This window comes from Punica granatum, chromosome 1 (genome assembly GCF_007655135.1).
Source record: "Punica granatum isolate Tunisia-2019 chromosome 1, ASM765513v2, whole genome shotgun sequence".
Lineage (NCBI taxonomy): Eukaryota > Viridiplantae > Streptophyta > Magnoliopsida > Myrtales > Lythraceae > Punica > Punica granatum.
In genome coordinates, this window is record NC_045127.1 from 42,397,795 (window position 1) to 42,421,913 (window position 24,119).

General features: G+C 39.0%; 2 protein-coding genes across 3 annotated transcripts; one reads left to right on the top strand and one right to left on the bottom strand.

Annotated features, from left to right (window-relative positions):
* The first annotated feature begins 1,169 nt into the window (after window positions 1-1,169).
* On the top strand, window positions 1,170-15,386 carry LOC116192388 (endoribonuclease Dicer homolog 1). 2 transcript variants are annotated; one of them, XM_031520928.1, is made up of 20 exons: window positions 1,170-2,669; window positions 2,777-2,890; window positions 6,147-6,357; window positions 6,468-6,862; window positions 6,942-7,164; window positions 9,177-9,349; window positions 9,438-9,560; window positions 9,635-9,795; window positions 9,873-10,106; window positions 10,192-10,342; window positions 10,431-10,613; window positions 10,891-11,052; window positions 11,132-11,227; window positions 11,336-11,964; window positions 12,285-12,385; window positions 12,535-12,725; window positions 12,802-13,719; window positions 13,816-13,980; window positions 14,076-14,449; window positions 14,856-15,015. In XM_031520928.1, the coding sequence occupies exons 1-20, from the start codon at window positions 1,638-1,640 to the stop codon at window positions 14,878-14,880; spliced, it is 5,661 nt and encodes a 1,886-aa protein (XP_031376788.1). In that variant the 5' UTR covers window positions 1,170-1,637; the 3' UTR covers window positions 14,881-15,015. The 2 variants fall into 2 exon arrangements, with proteins under 2 accessions (XP_031376788.1, XP_031376787.1); XM_031520927.1 differs by having other exon boundaries at window positions 1,173-2,669; window positions 14,873-15,386.
* Window positions 15,387-19,088: 3,702 nt separating this feature from the next.
* LOC116192389 (soluble inorganic pyrophosphatase 1-like) lies at window positions 19,089-22,275 on the bottom strand. Its single transcript, XM_031520929.1, has 9 exons — window positions 22,149-22,275; window positions 21,327-21,470; window positions 21,190-21,218; window positions 20,976-21,041; window positions 20,346-20,453; window positions 20,182-20,247; window positions 19,939-20,059; window positions 19,738-19,819; window positions 19,089-19,404 (listed from the first exon to the last, which is right to left on the bottom strand). Exons 2-9 carry the CDS (start codon window positions 21,466-21,468, stop codon window positions 19,362-19,364), a joined length of 657 nt encoding a protein of 218 aa, XP_031376789.1. The 5' UTR covers window positions 21,469-21,470; window positions 22,149-22,275; the 3' UTR covers window positions 19,089-19,361.
* Between the last annotated feature and the right edge of the window lie 1,844 nt (window positions 22,276-24,119).

Here is a 24,119-nt window from a genome sequence, read left to right on the forward strand (position 1 = left end):
ATCGTAATCGTTGACGCCACGTTCAATCTCGAAGATTTGCTTCCGATCGGAGAGAATTCGAAAACCTAATTTCTGGGTTTATGGAGAGAGACAAAATTTGGGAAAGTTTGGCACAGTGGGAACTGAAAGAGAAGAGAACAAGAGAGATGAGTAAAGATGGCCCACTATTTTTCCACGTAGGCATAGTCACGGCTTAATGGAGTCGAGTCAGCTTTTCTGTCTATTCTAGATGGAAAAAGTAACAGTAGGATAGATGGCAAACAATATAGAAACGTTACGTCTTTTCAGATAATTTTAAGACTACGAGATATATTTAAGAAAATTTGAAAAGGTTAGAATATATGAGATTATTTTCTCTTATATATATGAGTAAACTAACAATTTGCCTCTCGAGATATTAATATTACATCAAATTAGATCTCATGAAAATTTTTACATCAAATTAGATCTTGATAGATTAAGTGTACATCAAATACCATTTTCGTCTGCCTGTCATCCAATAATGAACGGAAACATCTGATGCGACATTATTTCTTACTTTTTTTACATCAACTTTGATATTGATCTATTAAATATACATCATATTACCCATTATGTCAGATGGTTACTTCAATTTTGACATTAATCAATTAAATGTACATCATATCGCCTATACCGTCAGATGATTCCGTTGAGTTTTTAACGATAAACAAATGGAAGGGGCAATATGATGTACATTTAATAGGTCAATGTCAAAATTGATATAAAATTTTTTTGAAATCAGATTTAATGTAACATCGATCTATTGATGGACAAATTGTTAGTTTACTTTATATATATATATAAATATAGATTTCTTTAAGACGTGTAGAACTCTAGGAAAAACGATTACAACCCCCTATTCTCGGCCCTTCCATGAATGAGGTGGAGTATCTATTTTGATAGAGATTAGAGTCTAGCAATAATGTCACGGTCGGGTCTTATCTAACGGTTTCATCAGTATGGTATGTTTTAAGTGGACTGGCCTCGTCCATTGATCGTGGGTCCACATTAAATTTTTACTTGTATTTGGCAACAATAATCTTTATATAATTATAATCACATACATATATACTTATATTTCATTAATTTATATAAAACATCCGTCCAACTGAGTTTGACAATTCGTATCTTTCGGCTGGAACTCGATCACCACTGAACTCGTGCGACTTCTGACGCAGGGGAAGCAGTCGTCTGTCCATGTCCGAGGGATCTTCCACTCAGAAGGAAAAAAGAACAAGAAAAAAAGAAAAAAAAGAAAAAAACCATGTCCGAGGCGATTACTTCGTGTTCCAGTTCAGTTGAAGGTCTTCATGTCACGCTAATCTCCTGACACACTCTCTCTCTTCCCACTCTCCCAGAGAATCCCTCTCTCTCTCAGGCTGTCTCCCTCTCCCTCAGCACTCATCATTCAATTCGATTCCGCAGCATCCCATTCCATTCTGCCCCATTATCCTTCTCCAGAATCGAATCATTCCAGTCACCGGCGTGATTTCTTCATTCCGCAGGGTCAATCTCTCTCTCCCTCTCGCTCTCTCGTTCTCTCTATGCGTACACTATTGCTGGTGGTGTAGCCAGCCCTGCTTCGGCCGGAGGTAGAGACTGTGTTAGTAGGAGAAATGGAGAAGGATTCTAGGGTTTCGGAGAACGCCGCCGACGGCCCTCATTCCTCTTACTGGCTGGACGCCTGCGAGGACATGTCCTGCGACGTCATGGGCGAGTTCATCAATTTCCCCCCCGCTGACACCGCCAGCTCTGATCAGGACGCCCTCGTCAACGTTAATGATTTCTTCGGCGGCATCGATCACATCCTCGATAGCATCAAGAGCGGTGCCGGAGTCCCCACCTCTCATCCTCCCCCGCCTCCTCCTCCTCCCGGTGCCCAGTTCGGGGCCGACGGGAACCCCTCTGCAGCGCCACCGCTGCTGCAGCAGCCTGAAGCCACGGTCCCGTCTGATTCCGTCTGGCAACAGCAGGGAGACGCGGTTTGCAAGTCGCCGCACAACGAAGCTCCGAGGAATGGGAACCGAGAGAGGGACCGGGACTCTGTTGGGGAGGAAAGGGGCGGCAAGAGGGCCCGGTTTGGCAGTTTTAAGAATGACAGGTTTCACTCAGGCAAGGGGCATTGGTTTCAAAGGGACAGGGACAAGGAAAGATGCTTCAACCGTAAGAGGTCGAGGGACTCGGATGAGACCGATAGAAGAGATCGGGACCATGTCCGCAGAAGAGAGCATTACTGTGCCGGTTCTCGGAGGGATGGTAGAGAGAGGGACTGGAGGGAGCGGGAACCCCGGGGTTATTGGGAGAGGGACCGTCTCGGGACCAATGAGATAGTTTTCCGCATGGGTGCCTGGGAAGCCGAGCGTAACCGAGATGGGAAGTCCAACGCCAACGGTCACCAAGACAGTGGACAGGTGCAGGACAGGCCCGAGGAGACTAAGGAGAAGCCTCCCGAAGAGCAAGCTCGTCAGTATCAGCTGGATGTTCTCGAACAGGCCAAGAGAAAGAACACGATAGCGTTCCTTGAAACTGGGGCGGGGAAGACCTTAATCGCTGTTCTACTAATGAAAAGTGTTTGTAGTGATTTGCAGAAGCTGAACAAGAAAATGCTGGCTGTATTCTTGGTCCCCAAAGTTCCTTTAGTCTACCAGGTAATGTGTGTCCCGCGAATGCTTCGGATTTTGAGTTTTGTAGTTATAATGTGTTTTCCTGAATAAGCCTCTGTGCCAACTGCCATCTCGTTCCTGTGCGCTTTCAGCAAGCAGAAGTCATTCGGGAGCGAACTGGTTTCCAAGTAGGCCATTATTGTGGTGAAATGGGACAGGATTTCTGGGATGCTAGAAGGTGGCACCGGGAGTTCGAAACAAAGCAGGTACATCTGAAGCTTGTTTTCTTGGTTGTGCCGGGCATTTTTTTCATATATGATCCAGCTAGAGTTCCAGTTCTTCAATCTTGTGCATGAGTTGCACTAGCACAGAACAAGCGTACCAATCATATTGAATGAAGCATATAGCACTGGAAAAGAAGATACTATGCAGGAAAGGAAGCTCGTTATCTAAGCCTTTCTGAATTTTATAGACTTGAAGATGTCTTAACTCCTTTCTGACCCACCATAATGAACATAATTATTGTCAATAAATCCTTTCCTAAAGCTTCGGTATGTTCTAAGCATGGGGGAAAATTGACAGTCTGTGAATATTGAACCAAAGTAAGAGACATTTAAATAAATATTCCTTAGCAAAACAAAGTTTGAATTCTAAAATAGTCACTTGGCTAAATAGGGAGAGAGAGGGGGGGGGGGGGGGGGGGGGGGGGGGGGGGGAGAGAGAGAGAGAGAGAGAGAGAGAGATATTGGCAAGAACATTATGGGGTGGATAGTAAATGGATTCGAGGAGATGAAAAAGGAAAGTTACATTTGCATACAATAGTTGGAGCAGCCATTGAATTAGCTGGAAGTGTAAAAGGCAAAATGTAGATTTATCTTTGTGAAGAGATACAATTACTTTGCTTGTATTGGAATATAACTGAGATAAACTGCATTGTCTTACAATTGTTTTGACAACAAAATCCTAAAGAGGAGATGAAACATATGATTTATCAAGAACCTGCTGTGTAATGTGTTGAACTTGCATTTGGTACACAATCCTATACTCAATATTACATCCTTTAAAAAAAAAAAAATGCTGATACTAACCTTGTTTTGTTCTCACATGAATTCCAAGACTTAAGTCCTACTTGCTTGATTTGGCTAGACTTCTGTCCATGCCTTTCAGAAGCACATCATTTACCATGCATCCTTCTGACCAGCTACACAAGAGTATTTTACATGCGGTTGTCGATGGAGCTCAACTTTTACCTGCATTTCCCGGGATAGGAAACCTATTTTTGCTGCTTTGTCGGTTCCCTTTTCTGTTCTAGGTTAAAAGGAGGCGGTTTAGAAGTTATATTTCATTCTGTATTATGTTATCAACATAACATTCTGTGGCGATTAGGCAACTACCTTCTGAGAGCATTATTACCAGTCTGTTGATTCGATTAGTAACAAAGTTCACTTATCCTTTCAGACTGGTAATAATGCTCTCACACTCTCAAAAGGTAGTTCCTTTCTTAATGACGCTCTCATGAGACTTGAGAGTTCACTCTCGGAAGGTGGTTCTCATGAGACTGGTAATAAGTAATAACGCTCTTATGAGACTTGAGAGTTCACTCTCAAAGGTAGTTCTCCTTTCTTAAGAGCATTATTACCAGTCTGTTAGTTTGTCTGTTGATTTGATTGGCAAGCATTTTTACGAGTCTGCTGCACAGGCAGCAGTTTTTATCCTGTTGCTGCCAATGCTTCCAATTATTCCAAAGGTCAGCTGGGACAATTTAGTATAACAACGATAATACCCGAAAGTAGGGCCCCTTTGATGTGCGGGTTTAAAAATTAAAATGAAGTTTGATTAATATTAGTCATATTACTTGAAACAATCTATTGGATGGTATCTATATATGAAAGAATCATTAATAAAATGTCAATTAAACTTACAGTAATCAAGTAACGTGAAAAGTTTTTCCTTTATGCAAATTAAAAAATTTCAGGATTTAAGAAGGGAATACAGAGTAAAATCTATGGATAACAATATAAAAACGGGAAGAATGCTACAATTCATTATTTAGCTAATAAGTCTCATCGGAAATTCAATTCTTCCTCCCTCTCTTCATAAATTAAAAAAAAATCGTGAATACATGAATTATGTATAAACTAAAATGAAAAAAAAATGTATATAAAAGACCCTCAATACTCTCTCTCTCTCTCTAATGGAAGCAATATTTTCTATAATCAGGATCAGTCACAATCTATTGTTATCTTTGAATCTATAATGTTGTTACAAATCCAGATGACGGGTCTCACAAAATATTCTGTAGATAATTGCATCTCATCATAAACCATGTGAAAGATGAAAATCTCATTAGACATACTACTTACAAATAATTTATGGAAAAATTTTAAAACTAAAAAATTCAAATATAATGTTAATGACACATTGGTTCATTTTGAGGCCATCAAGCTGTCACACCTACCACCGAGGACTGGTGGTCTAGTGGTAACAACCTGGGACATTTGGCTTGAAGTACCAAGTTCGAGTGACCTCCCTGTGCAACCACAGATCTCCTAATGCAAGAGTCTTCAGTGTAGCCAGGAAGGACTATAGGGGGGTTCTTACACGAACCTGGGGGAGTACAAGTAAGCAGGCCTGCTCACCACTGGCGCCTTAGTGGGGGGCTGAGTCCTGTGAGGGTACCTATGCTGGTAAAAAATCGGAGTGCGTGGGGTGGGTGACAGCCCACTACTTCAAACCTCCTTTTTTTCTTCAAAAAAAAAGCTGGTTCTACCTCACCTCTTTTTTCTTATATATATAGATATAGGCATGGAGCTCACACATCGTGCATAGTAGAATAGGAAATACCTTTCATTTTTGTTAATTTCTCCTCATCAAATAAAAAATAGCGATATTTAAGAGAATCCTTTGCTGCTTCATCATGAAGAACCATTTCCAGGCTGATCAAGTCACTGTTGTTTGCTTCTTTTTATTCATGACATCCCATTTTGATCATCCTAACTTAAACTTTCACATATCAGTTCAGCTGTTATCTCTATAGAAAGATCCAAATTTTACTTTGGTTCAGAAATTGAGAGAGAGAGAGAGAGTAAAAAAAATGTAGAGCATTAATTTCCTTTTTATAATGTGGTGACGGACTCATTGATGAGCCTCACAAAATATTATGCATAGATTTAGATTTAGATTTAGATATAGATACCTTAAGTAAACTCTTGTTTTATATCCACCACATGAATCTTATCATAGTCTTAACTTAGTTACAGACACTAACCTGCTAATTCCTTCTCTGGCATCTGAGTTGTAAGGTATAAGTCATCTATTTGGTTGCAGATAGCAGCTTCAATGTGCTCATTTATACGTTGCACCTCAAAAATGGATTGGGATGAGATCCCAACATTTCATTTTATTACCCTTTTCAGAGCTGGAATCATCTTTCTCAAGATGTTCTTTCATATCTCAGCCGAAAAGAAAAGGTCAATATTCATCTGGTGAAGTGGTTCTATAATACATTCCTTCTCATTGCAGGTACTAGTAATGACTGCTCAGATATTACTGAACGTCTTGAGGCACAGCATAATTAAAATGGAAATGATAAATCTTCTTATTTTGGACGAGTGCCATCATGCTGTAAAGAAACATCCTTATTCTTTGGTAATGTCTGAGTTTTATCATACGACGCCAAAGGAAAAGAGACCGTCTGTTTTTGGGATGACTGCTTCACCTGTCAACTTAAAGGGTACATTTCCAACTCCCTTAGTTCGTTCTCATGGCTCCTGTATTCAGTCTTGGATTTTCCCTTCAGTATTATTAACTGATTTAGGAGTTATCCTCTTATGTAACATGCAGGGGTTTCTAGCCAAGTTGACTGTGCTATTAAGATCCATAATCTCGAAAGCAAGCTGGATTCCACAGTTTGCACCATAAAGGATCGTAAGGAGCTGGAAAAGCATGTCCCGATGCCCTCCGAGGTTGTGGTGGAGTATGATAGAGCAGCTAGCTTGTGGTCCCTCCATGAACAAATAAAACAAATGGAAGTGGCTGTGGAAGAAGCTGCACAATCTAGCTCTAGGAGGAGCAAGTGGCAATTTATGGGCGCAAGAGATGCAGGTGCCAAGGAAGAATTGCATCAAATTTATGGCGTCTCCGAGAGAACAGAGAGTGATGGTGCTGCTAATTTAATACAGAAGCTGAGAGCTATCAACTATGCTCTTGGTGAACTTGGTCAATGGTGTGCTTACAAGGTGCTGCAGACTTCGGCACGAATCTTGCTTAAATTTATCAGATTATTATGCAGTGGTTGAGTTGGTTCTTTCTTTGCAGGTTGCGCAATCATTTTTGACGGCTTTACAAAATGACGAGAGGACAAATTACCAGCTCGATGTCAAGTTCCAGGAATCTTACTTAACTAAGGTTGTGTCACTCTTACAATGCCAATTATCAGAGGGGGCTGTTTCTGATAGGGACATGAAAGAATCGGACAATATAACATCTGAAGGGACAGAACCTGATGAGATAGAGGAGGGCGAACTTCCTGATAGCCATGGTTAGCGAGCCTCATGACCCTCTTATTGGCAAAATCGAATACAATAATAATTACTCAGTTTTTAGAAGCAATATAGTCCATTTCTATTTTTGCATTGTTCTTGCTATAAAGATTCACGTCCATATTTATATATATAATATATAATAATAATAATAATAATAATAATAAAGTTCCGAGCTGATTTCTCACGCTATCACATCATCAAAAATATAAAACAAGTCTCTTGCATTGCCATGTCATCATCATTTATACTAAGGAAATTTTATAATTTTTTTACCAAGAAAATATTATTGTATAGATTGTCCTTTATATTCATAATATTTTCTTATTTACTATTAAGAAAAGTGGATGATAGTGAAATATATAATATATTATATTATTCTAATTATGTAGATGTTTTGTTGTGTGTGTATATACTGATATTATAGTAGAGTATTTTAATAAAAAGGAAAGGAATACTTTTTATTAATTATTAAGGAAATAATTTGCATATAATATTATTTACTAATTTGAGATTAAGAATGAAATAATTCATATATGATGTTTCCTATTACGTTTTCTTAACTCATAGTATAAAATCCTATTAAAAGTGATATATAATTACAAATCTCATGTCTTGTTTCCTTTGCTCTCTCTCTTTGGGTTCTTCTCTCTTCATACTCCATTATTGTCAAGTTTATGTTTTCACGCGATTTTTCATTTATTTTTACGAGTAATTGCATATTTACATAAAGATAATAGTTTATTAGTTTTAATTTTTTATCTAAAATTTTGTCGTTAGTTTTATATTGTTTGAGAAACAATTCAATGTTCGAAGAATCAATATCGGAGATAAGCTATATGATTGTTTTTATTAGTATAATTTTTTTTCAATTGCAACTCTTCTATTGATTGTACTTTTGTTAGGTGATTAATATATATAATATTCTTTTATTTTTAATTATAAGTAGATAATTTACTCAATATCATCATCATTATTATTGTTCTTATCTTTGTTTAAGAATTATTTTCTCTACCTAGTTCGAAAATACAATTTTTTTAGATATATATTAGAATATTATTATTTTCTTTTCCAATCTCGCCCATCACGCGGTCATCTAGTTTGTCTAACTCCCACCTAAAGCTCAAAGGTGATGGTCTGAATCCCGGCAAAGGATCTCTTATGTCTTGCTTATTGGTCAAGAATTAAGGAAATAGTCAAGTGAAATCCTTGAGCTTTTTCTTCCTGACACTTGAATGTTTTCTTTTCTTTCTTTGGCTGCAAACAAGGAAAAACAAATTAAATAGATGGTCAAAAGCTTATCTTTTATCTTTTCAACTTGATCGCGATTTACATGCCTTACAATCTTTCATTGCTGATTTCTAGGTAAGTCTATAAAACTTATCTTAGTGGCTTCCTTTTAACAACTTGAAATGAGACAATATCGGTTTCTCTAAGTAGAGAAATCCATTTACAATTTGATTTCTCATGTCAAAATGATGGTCAATTATCTTGGTCGGTACCTTTTCAATTTGTTTCCATGTCAGCACCATTTAACAGGTTAAGGATGGAAAGACAGTATTGAACATTCAATCCCATGCATAAAACACGATTATAAAGGAAAAAGAAAATGAAGAGGACAATTCAAAAAGCAGTTGATTATAAAGGACCAAAAGTGCACTTTCTTTCATTGAAGTTTAAGAGAGAGTGAAAGTAGTGGGTTGGAGACGAAGTAGCAGTGGCTCTAGAAGCCTTAGATATTTCCTGCTTGCAGATGTCATGACCCGGACAATTTCACCACTTATCTGTCACATGTTTCCTGCTTGATCAAAAAACCCTCACAGAAGAAACTTTTGAAAAGCCTTAATAAGTTATCTGTCGTAAAAGGTCCAGTGCTTTTATTAACTTTTCACATGTTCTAATCGTGGAGTCACTGAAACTGACAAGAAAAGCTTGGGTGATCCACCCATAGTTGGACATAATGCTTTTACTGTGGAATTGTTCTCTCTTTAAAGGTTCTTCTTTGATGTAGTTGTTTCTGGTGGGGAGCATGTGGATGAGATAATTGGTGCTGCCGTCGCTGATGGAAAAGTGTCTCCAAAAGTTCAATCACTAATAAAGATACTGCTCAAGTATCAGCGCACGGAGGATTTTCGTGCAATCATATTTGTCGAACGTGTTGTAGCTGCTTTGGTTCTTCCAAAGGTTGGACCTGCCATGACGAATCCCTGATATTAATTTCAGTTCTTTATGGAGTTCTTAATATTGAATTTGTGTTTCAACCAATATCCAGGTTTTTGCAGAACTTCCATCTCTTAGTTTTGTCAAATGTGCAAGCTTGATTGGCCACAACAATAGTCAAGAGATGCGGACGTGCCAAATGCAGGACACAATTGGCAAGTTTCGGGATGGTCGAGTAAGTCCACTTTCTCAGGTTCATAGAATATCCCTCTGGGTAGAATGTGCTGATATGGTAGATTGCTTGTGTAGGTCACCCTGCTGGTTGCCACTAGTGTTGCTGAGGAAGGGCTGGATATTCGACAGTGCAATGTGGTCATCCGTTTTGACCTAGCGAAGACTGTTCTGGCATACATTCAGTCTCGGGGTCGTGCAAGAAAGCCTGGATCAGATTACATCTTGATGGTCGAGAGGTATTATATCATTGCCACCTCGATATACGCATCCTTTTATGACAGAATTTGAGAACCTGACTTTTGTTAATTTTTAGGGGGAATTTGTCACATGCTGCATTCTTGAGGAATGCACGCAATAGTGAAGAGACCTTACGAAAGGAAGCAATTGAGAGAACCGATATTAGTCATCTCAAGGATACTTCGAAATTTATATCAGTGGATGCAACCCCAGGAACAGTGTATCAGGTTGAGTCAACTGGTGCTGTTGTGAGCTTGAATTCTGCTGTCGGACTTATCCATTTTTACTGCTCTCAGCTGCCCAGTGACCGGTAACTTTAAATTCTTATATCGAGCATATTTTTCCACTGCTCTTCTTCTTTCCTTAGGACTAAATTTTCTCTTTATTATCTTCAGATACTCAATTCTTCGGCCTGAATTCATCATGGAGAAGCATGAGAAGCCTGGAGGTCCCACTGAGTATTCGTGCAGGCTTCAACTCCCCTGCAATGCCCCATTTGAAAAGCTTGAGGGTCCTGTGTGCAGCTCAATGCGCTTAGCCCAACAGGCATGGTGTCTTGGTCCTTTAAATTTTTTACTGAATACCCATTCCACCGATTAGGGAATATAATAAATATGTTGCTCCCAATGTGCAGGCTGTTTGTCTGGCTGCCTGCAAGAAGCTCCATGAGATGGGGGCATTTACTGACATGCTCTTACCGGACAAAGGAAGTGGAGAAGAAGGCAAGAGGGTAGACTCCACTGATGAAGGAGATCCGCTTCCTGGTACTGCCCGACACAGAGAGTTCTATCCTGAAGGTGTTGCTAATGTTCTCCAGGTTGGTTAATTGTTTCTTTGACATATATCCATCAATCTTCCTTGTTGATTTGTTTCAAGTGGGCAGAAAAAATTATATGCAATTAATTTCTTTTGTACGAAAAACTCGAAAACTTTTTTGTTGAATTCTGGCAGCATCTGTATGTATTTATTATTCTGAAAGATCAACAAAAATGTTGATGAAATATATTTTTCTATTATATATTATATATTTATGTATATATATATATATATATTTCTTTTGGCTGTAAACCTACTCAAATTGGCTGAACTTTCAGGGAGATTGGATCTTGCGTGGAGGGAAAAGTTGTGATGGGTCCAGAATGCTTCATTTACATATGTATGCCGTCAAATGTGTAAATGTTGGCTCTACAAAAGATCAGTTTCTGACGCAAGTTTCAGATTTCTCAGTACTATTTTGCAATAAGCTGGATGCAGAGGTACTTTGACTAGTCTTGGGAAATACTTAATTGTTAACAAGACGAAGCGTCTCTCTCTAAAAGCAATCGTCAATTGTAGGTGTTATCGATGTCTATGGATCTATTTATCGCGCGAACCATGATAACAAAAGCATCTCTTGTTTACAAGAGAGCGATTGATATCACAGAAGATCAGGTCAGTTCTTCTATTCTTTTTGTCGGTGATATATTTATTTATTTAATTGTTTGGGTAAAATGCTGAAGTTGCATCCTTAGTTGAGTTTGTGTTCTTGGTCTTGTGCAGTTGACAGTTCTTAAAAGCTTTCATGTAAGGTTGATGAGTATCGTGCTTGATGTGGATGTTGAACCTTCCACCACTCCATGGGATCCTGCAAAGGCATATCTATTTGTCCCTGTGGTTGGCGATGAATCTATAGATCCTTTTAAAGAAATTGACTGGAATCTGGTCGAAGCAATCGTGCAAACAGATGCATGGAGCAATCCGCTGCAGAGGGCTCGACCTGATGTTTACCTTGGTACAAACGAGCGCACTCTTGGTGGGGACAGGAGGGAGTACGGGTTTGGCAAGTTGCGTCACGGCATGGCCTTTGGGAACAAGTCCCATCCAACCTATGGCATCAGAGGTGCTGTGGCACAATTTGACGTCGTGAAAGCTTCCGGACTGGTCGCTAATAGAGATGCCCTTGAAATGCAAAGTTACTCCGATATGATCCAAAAAAGATTGGTGATGGCTGATTCCTTTATGAGTTCAGACGATCTAGTGGGAAGAATTGTGACAGCTGCTCACTCTGGGAAGCGGTTCTATGTGGACTCAATATGTTATGATATGAATGCTAATAACTCTTTCCCGAGGAAAGAAGGGTATCTTGGCCCGCTCGAGTACAGCTCATACGCGGATTATTACTGCCAAAAGTAAGATCAATTCGTTCCATTTTAAGGAGGCAGAATTTGTTTCGGCTTACTTGATTTCTGCTTCCTAAAACACACTGGTGTCTAACATCGTCATTGAATAGCTGCAATGCACCTTAGATGTGCCAGAAGAACAAAGAAGCTCAATTTAGTCCCGTGGGTGAAAACCTTAACTGCTGTCATTCTATGGGGTTTTTTCGTAAACCGTCAGTCTCTATTACCTCTATGATAGCAGTTATGAACCCAAGAGGATTAAGTTGAGCTTTTTGGTTCTTCTTGGGCAACTAAGGGTGCATTTGGCTATTCGTTTTCCATATTATCAGATATGGAGTTGATCTGATACATAAGGAACAGCCGTTAATTAGAGGGCGTGGCGTTTCATATTGCAAGAATCTCTTATCTCCCAGATTTGAGCATTCGGAAGGTATGTAGCTTCATCTTTTTTATTTCTCTATTTTTCTCCCTCCAGTTTTAGTTTGTTGTGATTTGTGGAACAGGATGCTTGATGTAATTTTCGTATGGGTTTATAGTTTCATAAATTTGATGAGTGATGCTTCTCATTGGATTATGCAGCGGAGTCTGATGAAACTCTTGACAAAACATACTATGTGTTCCTCCCTCCTGAGCTTTGTCTTGTACATCCACTCCCTGGATCACTAATTCGAGGTGCTCAGAGGCTCCCCTCAATCATGAGAAGGGTTGAGAGCATGCTGCTTGCTATTCAACTTCAGGACGTAATCAATTACCCAGTCCCCGCTTCGAGGGTATGTAGTTTATTGAATGGTACATTCTAACTTCTTGCAACAATTTTTATCTGATCAAGTGTTCTGAATTCGCCAGATCCTGGAAGCTTTGACAGCTGCCTCGTGCCAGGAGACATTTTGCTATGAAAGGGCGGAGCTTCTGGGAGATGCCTATCTGAAATGGGTCGTCAGCAGGTTTTTGTTTCTTAAGTATCCTCAGAAGCATGAGGGTCAGCTTACAAGGATGAGACAGCAAATGGTGAGCAACATGGTTTTATACGAGTATGCATTGAGCAAAGGGCTTCAATCATACATCCAGGCAGATCGGTTTGCTCCATCTAGATGGGCTGCACCCGGTGTCCTTCCGGTGTTTGATGAGGACACCAAGGATGAGGAATCATCCTTGTTCGACGATGAGACTTCAGCCACAAAGGGTGAGTCTAGGAGGGAGTTTAACGGTGATGTGGATTATGACGATATGGAAGACGGTGAACTCGAGAGTGACTCGAGTTCTTACCGAGTCCTGTCAAGTAAGACACTGGCAGATGTTGTTGAAGCACTGATTGGGGTATATTACGTGGAAGGTGGGAAAAATGCTGCCAACCACCTCATGAAATGGGTAGGAATACAGGTCGAGTTCGATAATGAAGAGATAGAGCATGCAATAAAGCCATCCAATGTGCCCGAGAGCGTCCTTAGAAGTGTGAATTTTGATGCATTAGAAGCTGCGCTAAATATTAAGTTCATAGACAGGGGACTGTTGGTGGAAGCTATTACTCATGCATCCCGACCATCTTCTGGAGTCTCGTGCTACCAGCGGTTGGAGTTTGTTGGCGATGCTGTGTTGGATCACCTTATCACGAGGCATCTTTTCTTCACATACACTGATCTTCCACCTGGGCGCTTGACAGACCTTCGAGCTGCTGCAGTAAACAATGAAAATTTTGCTCGTGTCGCTGTTAAACACAAGCTCCATTTGCACCTTCGGCATGGGTCTAGTGCTCTGGAGAGGCAGGTAATTGGGTTGTCTTTATCCTGTTTGAAGTGTTGCAACACCACTTTATTACTCTGTCCACCCTGATTTTGGCACTTCTGGCTCATTCTTTCCCAGATAAGAGATTTTGTAAAAGAAGTTCAGGAAGAAATATCGAAGCCTGGGTTTAACTCTTTCGGTTTGGGAGATTGTAAAGCTCCAAAAGTTCTCGGTGACATTGTTGAATCAATTGCTGGTGCTATATTTCTGGACAATGAACGGGATACGGCCGTTGTCTGGAAGGTTTGTTCACAATGAAGAGCATTCTTTTTTTCGGCGTTTGATATGGAAGTGTTGGGTGAAAGAGTTCTCTTTGTTTTATTTCTATGTTTCATCAGGTTTTTCAGCCTCTATTGCACCCAATGGTCACTCCAGAAACACTCCCAATGCATCCGGTTCGTGAGCTGCAGGAGCGATGCCAGCAGCAAGCTGAGGGCTTGGAGTATAAAGCCTGTCGTAGTGGCAATTTGGCCACAGTTGAAGTATTCATCGATGGCGTACAGGTTGGAGTAGCTCAGAACCCACAAAAGAAAATGGCACAGAAACTTGCTGCCCGGAATGCACTGGCTATTCTGAAGGAGAGGGAGACCACTTTCGCAAAGGAGAAGGGCGAAAATGGAGATGGAAAGAAGAAAAATGGCAGCCCGACATTTACAAGGCAAACATTAAATGATATCTGCTTGCGCCGGAACTGGCCAATGCCGTTCTATCGGTAAGACATTGTATTTATCTTTCATTGCATTGAATCTGAAAAAATATAAATAAATAAATAAATAAATGTTTTTTTTGGGGGGGGGGGGGGGGGGGGGGGGGGGGGTGTTGTGGGCAATTGATATTACTTTCTAAGAAGAGAAAGCGTTATCATCATACGGAACCAACCAATTTCATCTGAAAAGTTATGCTCGTCAATTCGTTGATTTTATCTTTTGATGTATATGCGCACGCTCGCTGGGACATGCATGTTTGTTTTGTTTGTGTTACCAAGTTCTCTTAAAGCATCAAATATTCTGCCCATAAATGATATGGTTCTGCCTAACATGCTGGACATTTATCAAATAACATAGCGACACCGCTGCGTGACTGGATTATCAATATAGTATGTTGTTTTACATTGGTAGGCTGCTTGCACCTGTAGGTGTGTGAATGAAGGCGGCCCTGCACATGCGAAGAGGTTTACGTATGCGGTGCGTGTGAATACGACCGACAGGGGATGGACTGATGAATGCGTGGGAGAGCCAATGCCAAGCGTCAAGAAGGCCAAAGACTCTGCCGCGGTCCTCCTCTTGGAGCTCCTCAACAAATGGTATTCCTCATGATCTATCCAGCTTTCTACTTGTTATATATTCGTGGGTGGTCCAAATCGAGAGAAAAACCAAGACTATCTATCGTTCATTCACTGACCATTCAAAATATACACTCTCACTCATATATTACAAAGTGACACCTTTACTTGCTCTATTTCACACTTGTGCCAATATACTATGCAACACTCTCAACAGTGGGAACTCGTATTTTAAGCTCGCCTATTTAAGTTGTTGACGGGTGCTTGTCTTAGAATAACGGAGGAAATGCCTTTAGTGAACTTGTGATGGTTGCATTTCCTGTTATTTTATGCAACGCAGCAACTGAATATGTTTAGATTGCTAACACCTCAATTCTCTCCTGCATGTCTTTGTTCGTCTGCATAAACTGTTTACTTCATAATTATATTCTGGACTAATTTCATTCGATACATCAAAATTTACCACAACCTCCAGTTTGATCCTCGAAGAAACTTTGCCATCAATATAGTCCTTAACGTTTTATTCCGTTTATCAAAATGGTCCGACATTAAATTTGTACGACAGAAATCTTGCATGGCCTCTCACATGGCTTAACAGTGTGAGAAAAAATAATAATAATAATAAAATCCGACCTAGGACTTATAGTATTGGTGCAATTAAAAATTGTATTCTTTAATTATCAAAAAAAAAAAGGGGGGAGAGGAAGGGGGAGCTCTGGTGGGGCAGCTTGCCAGCGACCTCCCCAGGTGGTCACCGGAGGATCCCAACACCTCCGGCGGCCTCACGTGAGGGGACATTGCCAGCGGGGGAGTCCCACCCGAGATCCCTTCCTCTCTCTCTCTCTCTCTCTCACCCGAGATCCCTTCCTCTCTCTCTCTCTCTCTCTCTCTCTCTCTAGGGAAACAGAAATAGAGCAGAGGGGGAACTCGAGTGGGACTCTTCCACCGGCGACCTGGGATGGGTCAAGTGTTTCAATAACATGCAGTCACCTCACTTGCGGAAACTGAAAGGATGAAAGGACATGAGTCACATGTTTATAATTTGCACTTATGTTGAATGTGATTATTATTTATATTTAAAGATACAAAGTTACAAGCATACTGGTGTGAGGATGAGCAGGATGAGGTGAGGGTGATGTTGGGTCAAGCATGTGGTGTGAGGGCACAGGTCTAAAAAAGGGTTAGCACAGGTACTTTTGCCCACAATAAGATTGGGGAGGAGAAGCTTTCTAGCTTTCATTTTGGTGGCCTTCAATGACGACAAGACCGTCGAGAAAGTGATTCTAAATATATGCATATGCAGCGGAGCTGCACTAAAATTCTAACCTAACAAGAGTAGGAGCCGTCTGTCTATCGTGACTATGGTAAGAATTATAAATTCCGTTCATTGAGACCATGTTAGTACTTCCATTATCTACGTATTTGAAATGTTTGTGAGTGTGTGTCGGGTGATGCATACATTGGTTCGGTCGTTGAAATGAAATTCTGATTGTGAGTCCTTTGGAGTGACAATAAGGATATGACTGATGACGTGATATCATGTCGTGTCTCTGCTTAATATGATTTAACACGAGAGAATAGTTGACATAGTTCCGATCCAAGCAATAGATGTACAATTAAATTTCATTTGGTTGCAATAATTCATGTGGTGGTTAATTTTGTTTACTTTTTTTTTCATTCCTATTTGTCTTTTTTTGGCCCCTTAAAGATTCTTAGGGACATTCTTTATAGACTATTATTTTTCAATTTGTTGTCTATCTTAGTTAATTTTCATATTTGGTTAGACCTACCTCATCATATGCACAGACCTTTCATTTAGTAATATATAACTTCCGAGATAGTAACTAGACTCCACCATGTCTATCAATTCAGCAAATCAAAGCTCCATGTCCGTCGATCCTTCGCATTCGTAATTGTCAGTAGTAATTGATCATATGCATATATTACCTTTTGATGTTGAGACTATAAGCAACAAATACTTATTTAGTTAGTTTTAGTTGGTATGCTTCTCGTGTTATCGTTCCAGAACTCTCATCTGTCTCTTCTTATCAGAGCATAGTATGATCTTCTGCCACAACAAGGCTCAATATTGCAGCTTACATTTGATGATTCTAATGAAGTTTTTAACCATAGTCTATATTGAATATCATTTAAAATAATGATAACTCATCAATTAATTCATAATAAAACTTTAAAAGGGCAACCTTTAATCCCTTAATTATAATTAATTGCTTGTTTTAACTAAATCAAATAATTATTGTGGAAGAATCGCTCATAAATTATGTACTTTGTATTATATATACAATTTAAAATAATAATACTCATCCAACAACTTAAAATAAAATTTTATTCCTCAATTATTAATTCAATTAAATTAATTAGATATTTTATAGTATATACCTTTTAAAATAATGATAACTAATTCTTTAACTTATAATAATACTTTATCCCTTAATTTAAATTAATCGGCAGCGTAGATGATCTCTGCGGTAGTGGGGCCCGTCAACGGAGCCCCACCACCCCATTTTCCCTTATTATCTCTTTGATTTCGAAGAGAGGAGATCTCAAGCGATGGTGGGCTGCATTGCCTTGATCGGGGCCGGCATCGGAGCCACTGTCGTCCCTTTCGATCAATTGGCAATCCCCCTTTTTCCTGGAGCAAATGGGACCATTTTGCAATTACAAAAAATATTGGGGGCACCACTGGAAATTAGCAAAAAATAAGACTTGATTGAGCCAATAAAAAAAGTAGGTTCCCAATTATTGAGGCTCAGTTTCAAGTGATAAGTGTTGATTTCAAAATAAGTTAAATTGCTTGGAAGTAATAATTTAAAACTATTGAATTAAAATTAATATTTGAAATAGATAATAAGTACAAGTAGTAAGCAAAAGTATATCAACCTAGTGAAGAAAATCACGTTTTCAACTGTTAAAATCAATCAAACCATGATTTAAAATAATAAACTAAACACTATTTTAGTTTAAAAACTAGTAAAATTTGCACTTACTGAATCACCAACGCATTCCCAAATGAAGCCTTAAGTACTTTTTTTTACTTAGTTTGGGAGTGTCGTTGTTGATATAAAAGTGCTGAAATATAATTGTTGAAAAATAAATATTGATTTCAAAATAAATTAGAAATATTTGGAAAGTCAGTATATGAAATTTTTAAAATTAAAATTAATGCTTGAAATAAAATATAAGCAAAAAGTATTTTTCATAAGCACCTATGAACTTACTAAAAAGATCATGTTTTCAACCGTTAAATTCAACCAAGCCATGATTCTAAAATAATTCACCAGATACTAGTTTTGCTTAAAAACAAATCAAAATATAAATTATACGACCATCACCGCACTTTTAAAAAAAGCCTTAATCTATTCAGATACTTCATTTTTTATGTTAAACGAATAAGCCAAATGGCATTTAATGAAGAAAAATTAGTTTTAAGCATTTATTTGTGGTAATCAAACACCACCTTAGTTACACCGTTATATGTGCTATCCTGAACATAGGATTTGAATTTTCAGCATTACGTGCGTCTTGCCGAATCTATCTACTATATATCTATCATCTATTGCATATAAGTAAAGTGTAAGTTTATTTCGAAGTACGGTTTAGTTCTTTTCACGTTATCACAGGCGATTCTTTCTTTCCTTTTTAAATGTTACCGCATTTACTTAGCTATGAGCTAAGTTTTCCTTAGCTATGAAGAAGTTTTAATTAACGATGAAGTTTATATCTTAAGCTACAGTGGAAAATTTAATCCAGTAAAATTCAACCTGATGGTGTAAAATAACTTTATAGAGGGAGTATTGCTCATAGATTCAAATGAACTGCAATTACAGAAGATACAATGATCGTCTAATGAGAGCATAATTTTGTTTAATTTTCTTATGATATATTTAAATAATAATAATACCCGTGCATGCACAAATTACCCTTTAGTTAATAGTTGATGCCGGCCAAGTTGGCCAATAAAATTATCATAAAACGGTACAGCAACAATGATGGCAGTTGAGGAGAAAAAACCTCACACCATTGAATTATCAACCGCAGACCAAAAGAATAAATACCAAATTGGCAGCAAACTAAGGCATAAATTTTTCATCTGCAAGAATTCTTATTCAGGGAATTGACGTACAAAACATTATAGAAACGCAACAATCTCTTAATAGGGAAGAATAAGTCCATCCTAACAGCGGCAATATGGATAATAATAAATTCCTTGTTCAATCCTCAAAACAAAACAAATCTGACACGGAACGACCTGGTTAATCTGAATGAATGTTCTCAGTACCTTGTTGGCAAAGGAATTCGCCACAAATGGGGGATTCTTCTTTTACCTCCTCAATGTTTGCAAGATGTACTCAGCATAGAGGTTCCTACACCCAAGATGGAATTGTTACATCCTCATTGACAAGGAGAATTATGACTCAGCAGTTTCAGCAAATGATCCATGTCCTTGTGCCATGTAAACTAAAACTCCATCCAGCTGCAACAAGTTCTCTTACTAAGGTTTCAGCAGCAAGAAAAAGTTTAAGCCAATGGATACATTCGCTGTATGTGCGTTGACTAATTCACTAGTTCTAACAGTGAAATGGTCATGTTTCCATCATGTAGTCATTCCATCGTACCAAACAGGGCCATATATTTCCTAGGAAGTGCAGGATGACATGTGTATCTGATGTTTAGTTGTTTAGAAGACAACAGCTTACATCGAGTATCGGATGGCTTCAACAGCAGATGTTGACGGTAAGAAATCGTTCACAGCAACCTCCTTGTTCTCATTCTTTTTGTCTGTTAGAATTATTAAGGAAAAAATGCATTGGCTTTCATTGTAATTAACTAATTATGATAGTCAGGCAGTATGGACTGGAAAGATAGGAGATCAACATAGCCGTGAACAAAGAGGATACAGTCTTCAAAAAAGCGACGGATCTCTGAAAGGCGATGTGGGGGAAGCTCTTTGATGTCAGTGTAGTGTTTGTACTCAGGGTCATCGGCGCACACTGCAATAATCTTATCATCCTTCTCTCCCTGGTTTACATGTGAAGCATATAAAGCTTTTAGATTGCTCGAATCAATAAAGCTAAATAGCAAACAAAATTTGGTAGCATTCAAGATTCTGATCCTGGGAGGACTAACTATAAAGAGCTTACCTGGTCAATCATAGGCATCAGTCCAATGGCTCGGGCACGCAGGAAACACCCTGGGAGGACTGGTTCCTGCTCCATAATAGTGTAAAATGCATGCTTCATTTCAGCATGAGGATTATGTTTGATGAACTATGATGGAAAGGCAAGGAATGAAATCACGAATATACCTGCATGAGGATTAAGACATCCATCGGATCGTTGTCCTCACATAATGTGCGAGGGACGAAGCCATAATTATGGGGATACACTACTGATGAATATAACACCCTATCCACCTGACGAAGATAACATGTTCACCAAAGGGAGGAGTTAGGGTCTGGTAAACATCTTAAGCACCAATTAACTGGTGAATCGCTTGATCACTAGATAGACTGACACCTTGACAATAAGATCAATTAACTTGTAATTCGCTTGATCACTAGATAGACTGACACCTTGACAATAAGACCAATTAACTTGTAATTCGCTTGATCACATGATAGACTGACACCCGATGAATTATGTGGTTATATCGGTGCTTTCATACGTCGCTTGGATGCGTCGGTACCTTCTGATTTTTCTTTCCACTTCCCTCTCTACTCTGCGGCCTAAGTGAATTCCAAGAATCTAAAATGATAATCACACAGCCGAACTGTCTAACAATTACTTTGGATACTGATGAACTAACCTATGATCATGAGCAGAGTCCAACGAATCCAAGGAGCGGAAACATTTCGGACATCTGTACTATAGGCTAGCAATTTCTTGCTGGGGCAAATGATGTGACTGAATCATGATTTTAAAGCGGTTAATCTTACCTTAATCAGACCAGTCTTCTTGTCAAGTTCATACTTGACCTTGCTCCCCTTGGTTATCTCAACAACCTTTACGGTTAAAAAGATTAGCAGACAACATCAGTTTCGCAGCCGAATTTCGAAATCCTCAGAAACATCAACAGAAAAATCGGTTTTTTGTTTTCCGCCATGTCGTCCTTTGCTCTAATTAAGCTGGAGCGAAGAAGGAGACACTTACGCAGTTAAAGATATTGGGAGCTCCAGGTCCTGCGAGCAATCATGTTGTAATTCTATTAGCTTCACATCCAGATATATTTTGACTTCAAGAAAGGTGGTTGTTTGTGCAAAACCAAGTATCTCAATATGTATATATACCAATCTCAAGATCATGCCAAGGATGGGCAGCCACTGATCTCCTGGACAATGTTGAGAGGATCCTCTCGTTCAGGCGAGGTGCAGGGCGATGCGGCTGGCTTCCCTCAGCTTCATTTCCATTTCCATCTCCATCGCTGCTCATCCCTGCTTGTGCATTCACAATGTTAGATAGTAAACATACCAAAGCACCTTGATCTACAAAATGTAAACTCTTTTGGACAGCGTGCAGTCAAAGACTGGATTTGGTTCGAGCTCGACACCTGACCGATGATCAATTCCACATATTGATTACGTACGTGAACTCCGAATACAATAATCTCCAATAGGTTCATTCATTCCGTCACAAAATCCATTCCTCATACCAAACACGACATTAAAACAGCCGAAAACAGTTGGTTCATGTCTCCTTTCGGTCCTCCGACTCAAGTATGAGGCCAAATGAATGTGCAACAATACGTTGATATATATACACACACACACATCTACATGTTTGTGCGCGGGTACATGGCTATGTTGCCAATGTCCCCTCTAAAGTTTCACATGCCAAACGGAACCGATCCGGTGGACTTCGGATCACCGAAGATGCCCGCTTCAATCTTTTTACAGTAATCAACCAAAGGAAAAAAAAAATAAAAGAAATCTTTTTATGGTAAAAAAGAAGAGAGATCGCGCACACGAATCAATCGCTTTAGATCCTAGTGAGGTTCTGCCCCCAGACAGGTCAGCAGAGGAGACTATGTTTATGCAATCATGGGGTCTGCTCCAATTTCCAAACGACCAGTGCCGTTCCAACCGTAAGATTGACATGGGAGGGGCTCATACCTGATGCCGTCGGAGAAGGCTGAGAAACGCGGCGGCTGAATTGATCGGATCACAGAGAGAGAGAGAGAGAGAGAGAGAGAGAGAGAGAGAGAATGGGCCGGGGGTAGGGGGGAAGAGTTTATATAGGAAGGGAGGGAGGGATCCGTTTTCTATTTTTTGTCGAGAAAATTGTACGTTCAAATGCAAACAGACAAAGCTGAGCTGTAATGTTGAACTTTTGAATGTCTGTTAGAGTTTGTTTGAGTGGGAGGTTCATAATCATTTTCTTTTTTTAATTTTAAGTAAATTTAATGTTTGGCGAGAGTTTTTGAAATCATGATTTGGGTCGAAATTGTGGTTGCAAACGTAATTTTCTCAAGCTAATTAATAGGTACTTATAAAATTTACTTCTGCTTATTTTGTTTCAAGTATTAATAATTGTCGTTTTTACTTTCACCCACCCCATCTAAGCATCCCTCCAAACATAGAATTCAATTCGTTTTTGAGGAGAATTTAATCGAATTATGTTTTTTTAATCGAAGTTAATTGATTTAAAATTAACATTGAAATTGAAATCGTGCAAAATCGAGAAGATTAACCCGAGTTCGTTTCAATTGGAAATGCAAAGTTCAATTTTGAAATTTAGAATCGTAATTCCTTCTAAAATGCATTCCAAATAGAATCATTCAATTCAGTTAACCTAAATTCGTTATTATCATCCTAGTAGTTGGTGAACTCAGTCAGAGTAGGGTCCCCGACGAAATGGGACATAATTCATGTACAATTGGATCAAATTGAACCAAACCAAACCAAAGTGAAACTGGACTGAAATCATTTCTTACAGATTTCATTTTGCACCTTCACATTGACAATTTTCTATGAAATAACCTCGACATTCAAACCTTCCCAGGTTCCATCCCGACATGCTCCGCCGCAGCAGTTCTCGTTATAGATTGGATGAAGGGTAATCAACTCTAGCATTGCACATGACATTTAGTAACTGTTCAATTGATGGCCTAAGAGATTCTCATTCTATATAGAAGGGTCAATAATTGACTTGCGTGGAGGATCCTTAATAAAAGACCCTAAGCCTCCACAGTTAAGAAAATAACGATGTGCAATTAATACAATAGGATTCTCAAATCTCTCCGTTGTCCATTGAGGCCACTATGAATAATCCCATTGTGCAGGACTATTGCTGATGTAAATCATAAAAAGCGAAATCTTCATACATTTTAGGCTTCCATTTTTGATAAACTTTGGTTATGTTTGACTGTCATATTTGGAATAGGGGTTAGGATATGATGAAATGGGATTTGAAATCCCAAGAATATATTTGGCTTAATATTTAAGGTTTCGGGTGTTGGTGGCCGGCGTTGGGCCACCACAGCCCCAATCTCTTTTCTCTCTCTCTCTCTCTACTGCGATTTTGACAGATTCCGGGCGGTGGTGGTTGGTGTCGAGCCACCACTGCCACAGCTATCTAAATGACATGACTTGAAAATTTGAAGAACCCCAAGGGCATTTTCGTCCTTTCATTAAAACTATAATCTCAATATCTATCTTTTATCCCACCTCTTAATGGGATAATTTGTTTAATACTTTATCCTATCTTATACCAAATCCAATGCCAATTCTTGTGTGTCCAAATAAATATAAGATACGAATTTTTAAAATCTTATCCCATCTCTTATCCCAACCGTCAAACATGGCCTTTGATTTTTCAGCTAGCCTAGCATCAATTCTTCGATATATTTCTTGCTGGAAGTATCTCCGATCCCATTATTAATGAGTGGGACCAACTAATCCATTATTAGGTTCAACTAGTACAGTTATTTGGGATTCATAAACCATTCTACAATGACCATTAGAAATTCTTTGAAGAAATCAATCTATCTTCATTTCCTAGTTTCGCTTACTCTCTTTGATTCTTCGATGCTCAATCAAATCTTCTTTGTCAGAAGTAGCATTGAATACCCGAACTCACACGTG

Excerpts from the sequence above, each read along its gene's own strand:
- LOC116192389 (XM_031520929.1), bottom strand. The coding sequence starts at position 21,468 with ATGAGCAGCGATGGAGATGGAAATGGAAATGAAGCTGAGGGAAGCCAG. Across the intron at positions 21,042-21,189 it reads CTCCCAATATCTTTAACTGC|GTTGTTGAGATAACCAAGGG; the intron begins GTAAGTGTCTCC and ends TTAACCGTAAAG. Across the intron at positions 19,405-19,737 it reads GAAGCCATCCGATACTCGAT|GAACCTCTATGCTGAGTACA; the intron begins GTAAGCTGTTGT and ends TCTTGGGTGTAG.
- LOC116192388 (XM_031520927.1), top strand. The coding sequence starts at position 1,638 with ATGGAGAAGGATTCTAGGGTTTCGGAGAACGCCGCCGACGGCCCTCAT. Across the intron at positions 6,358-6,467 it reads TTCACCTGTCAACTTAAAGG|GGGTTTCTAGCCAAGTTGAC; the intron begins GTACATTTCCAA and ends TGTAACATGCAG. Across the intron at positions 12,386-12,534 it reads CAGATTTGAGCATTCGGAAG|CGGAGTCTGATGAAACTCTT; the intron begins GTATGTAGCTTC and ends TGGATTATGCAG.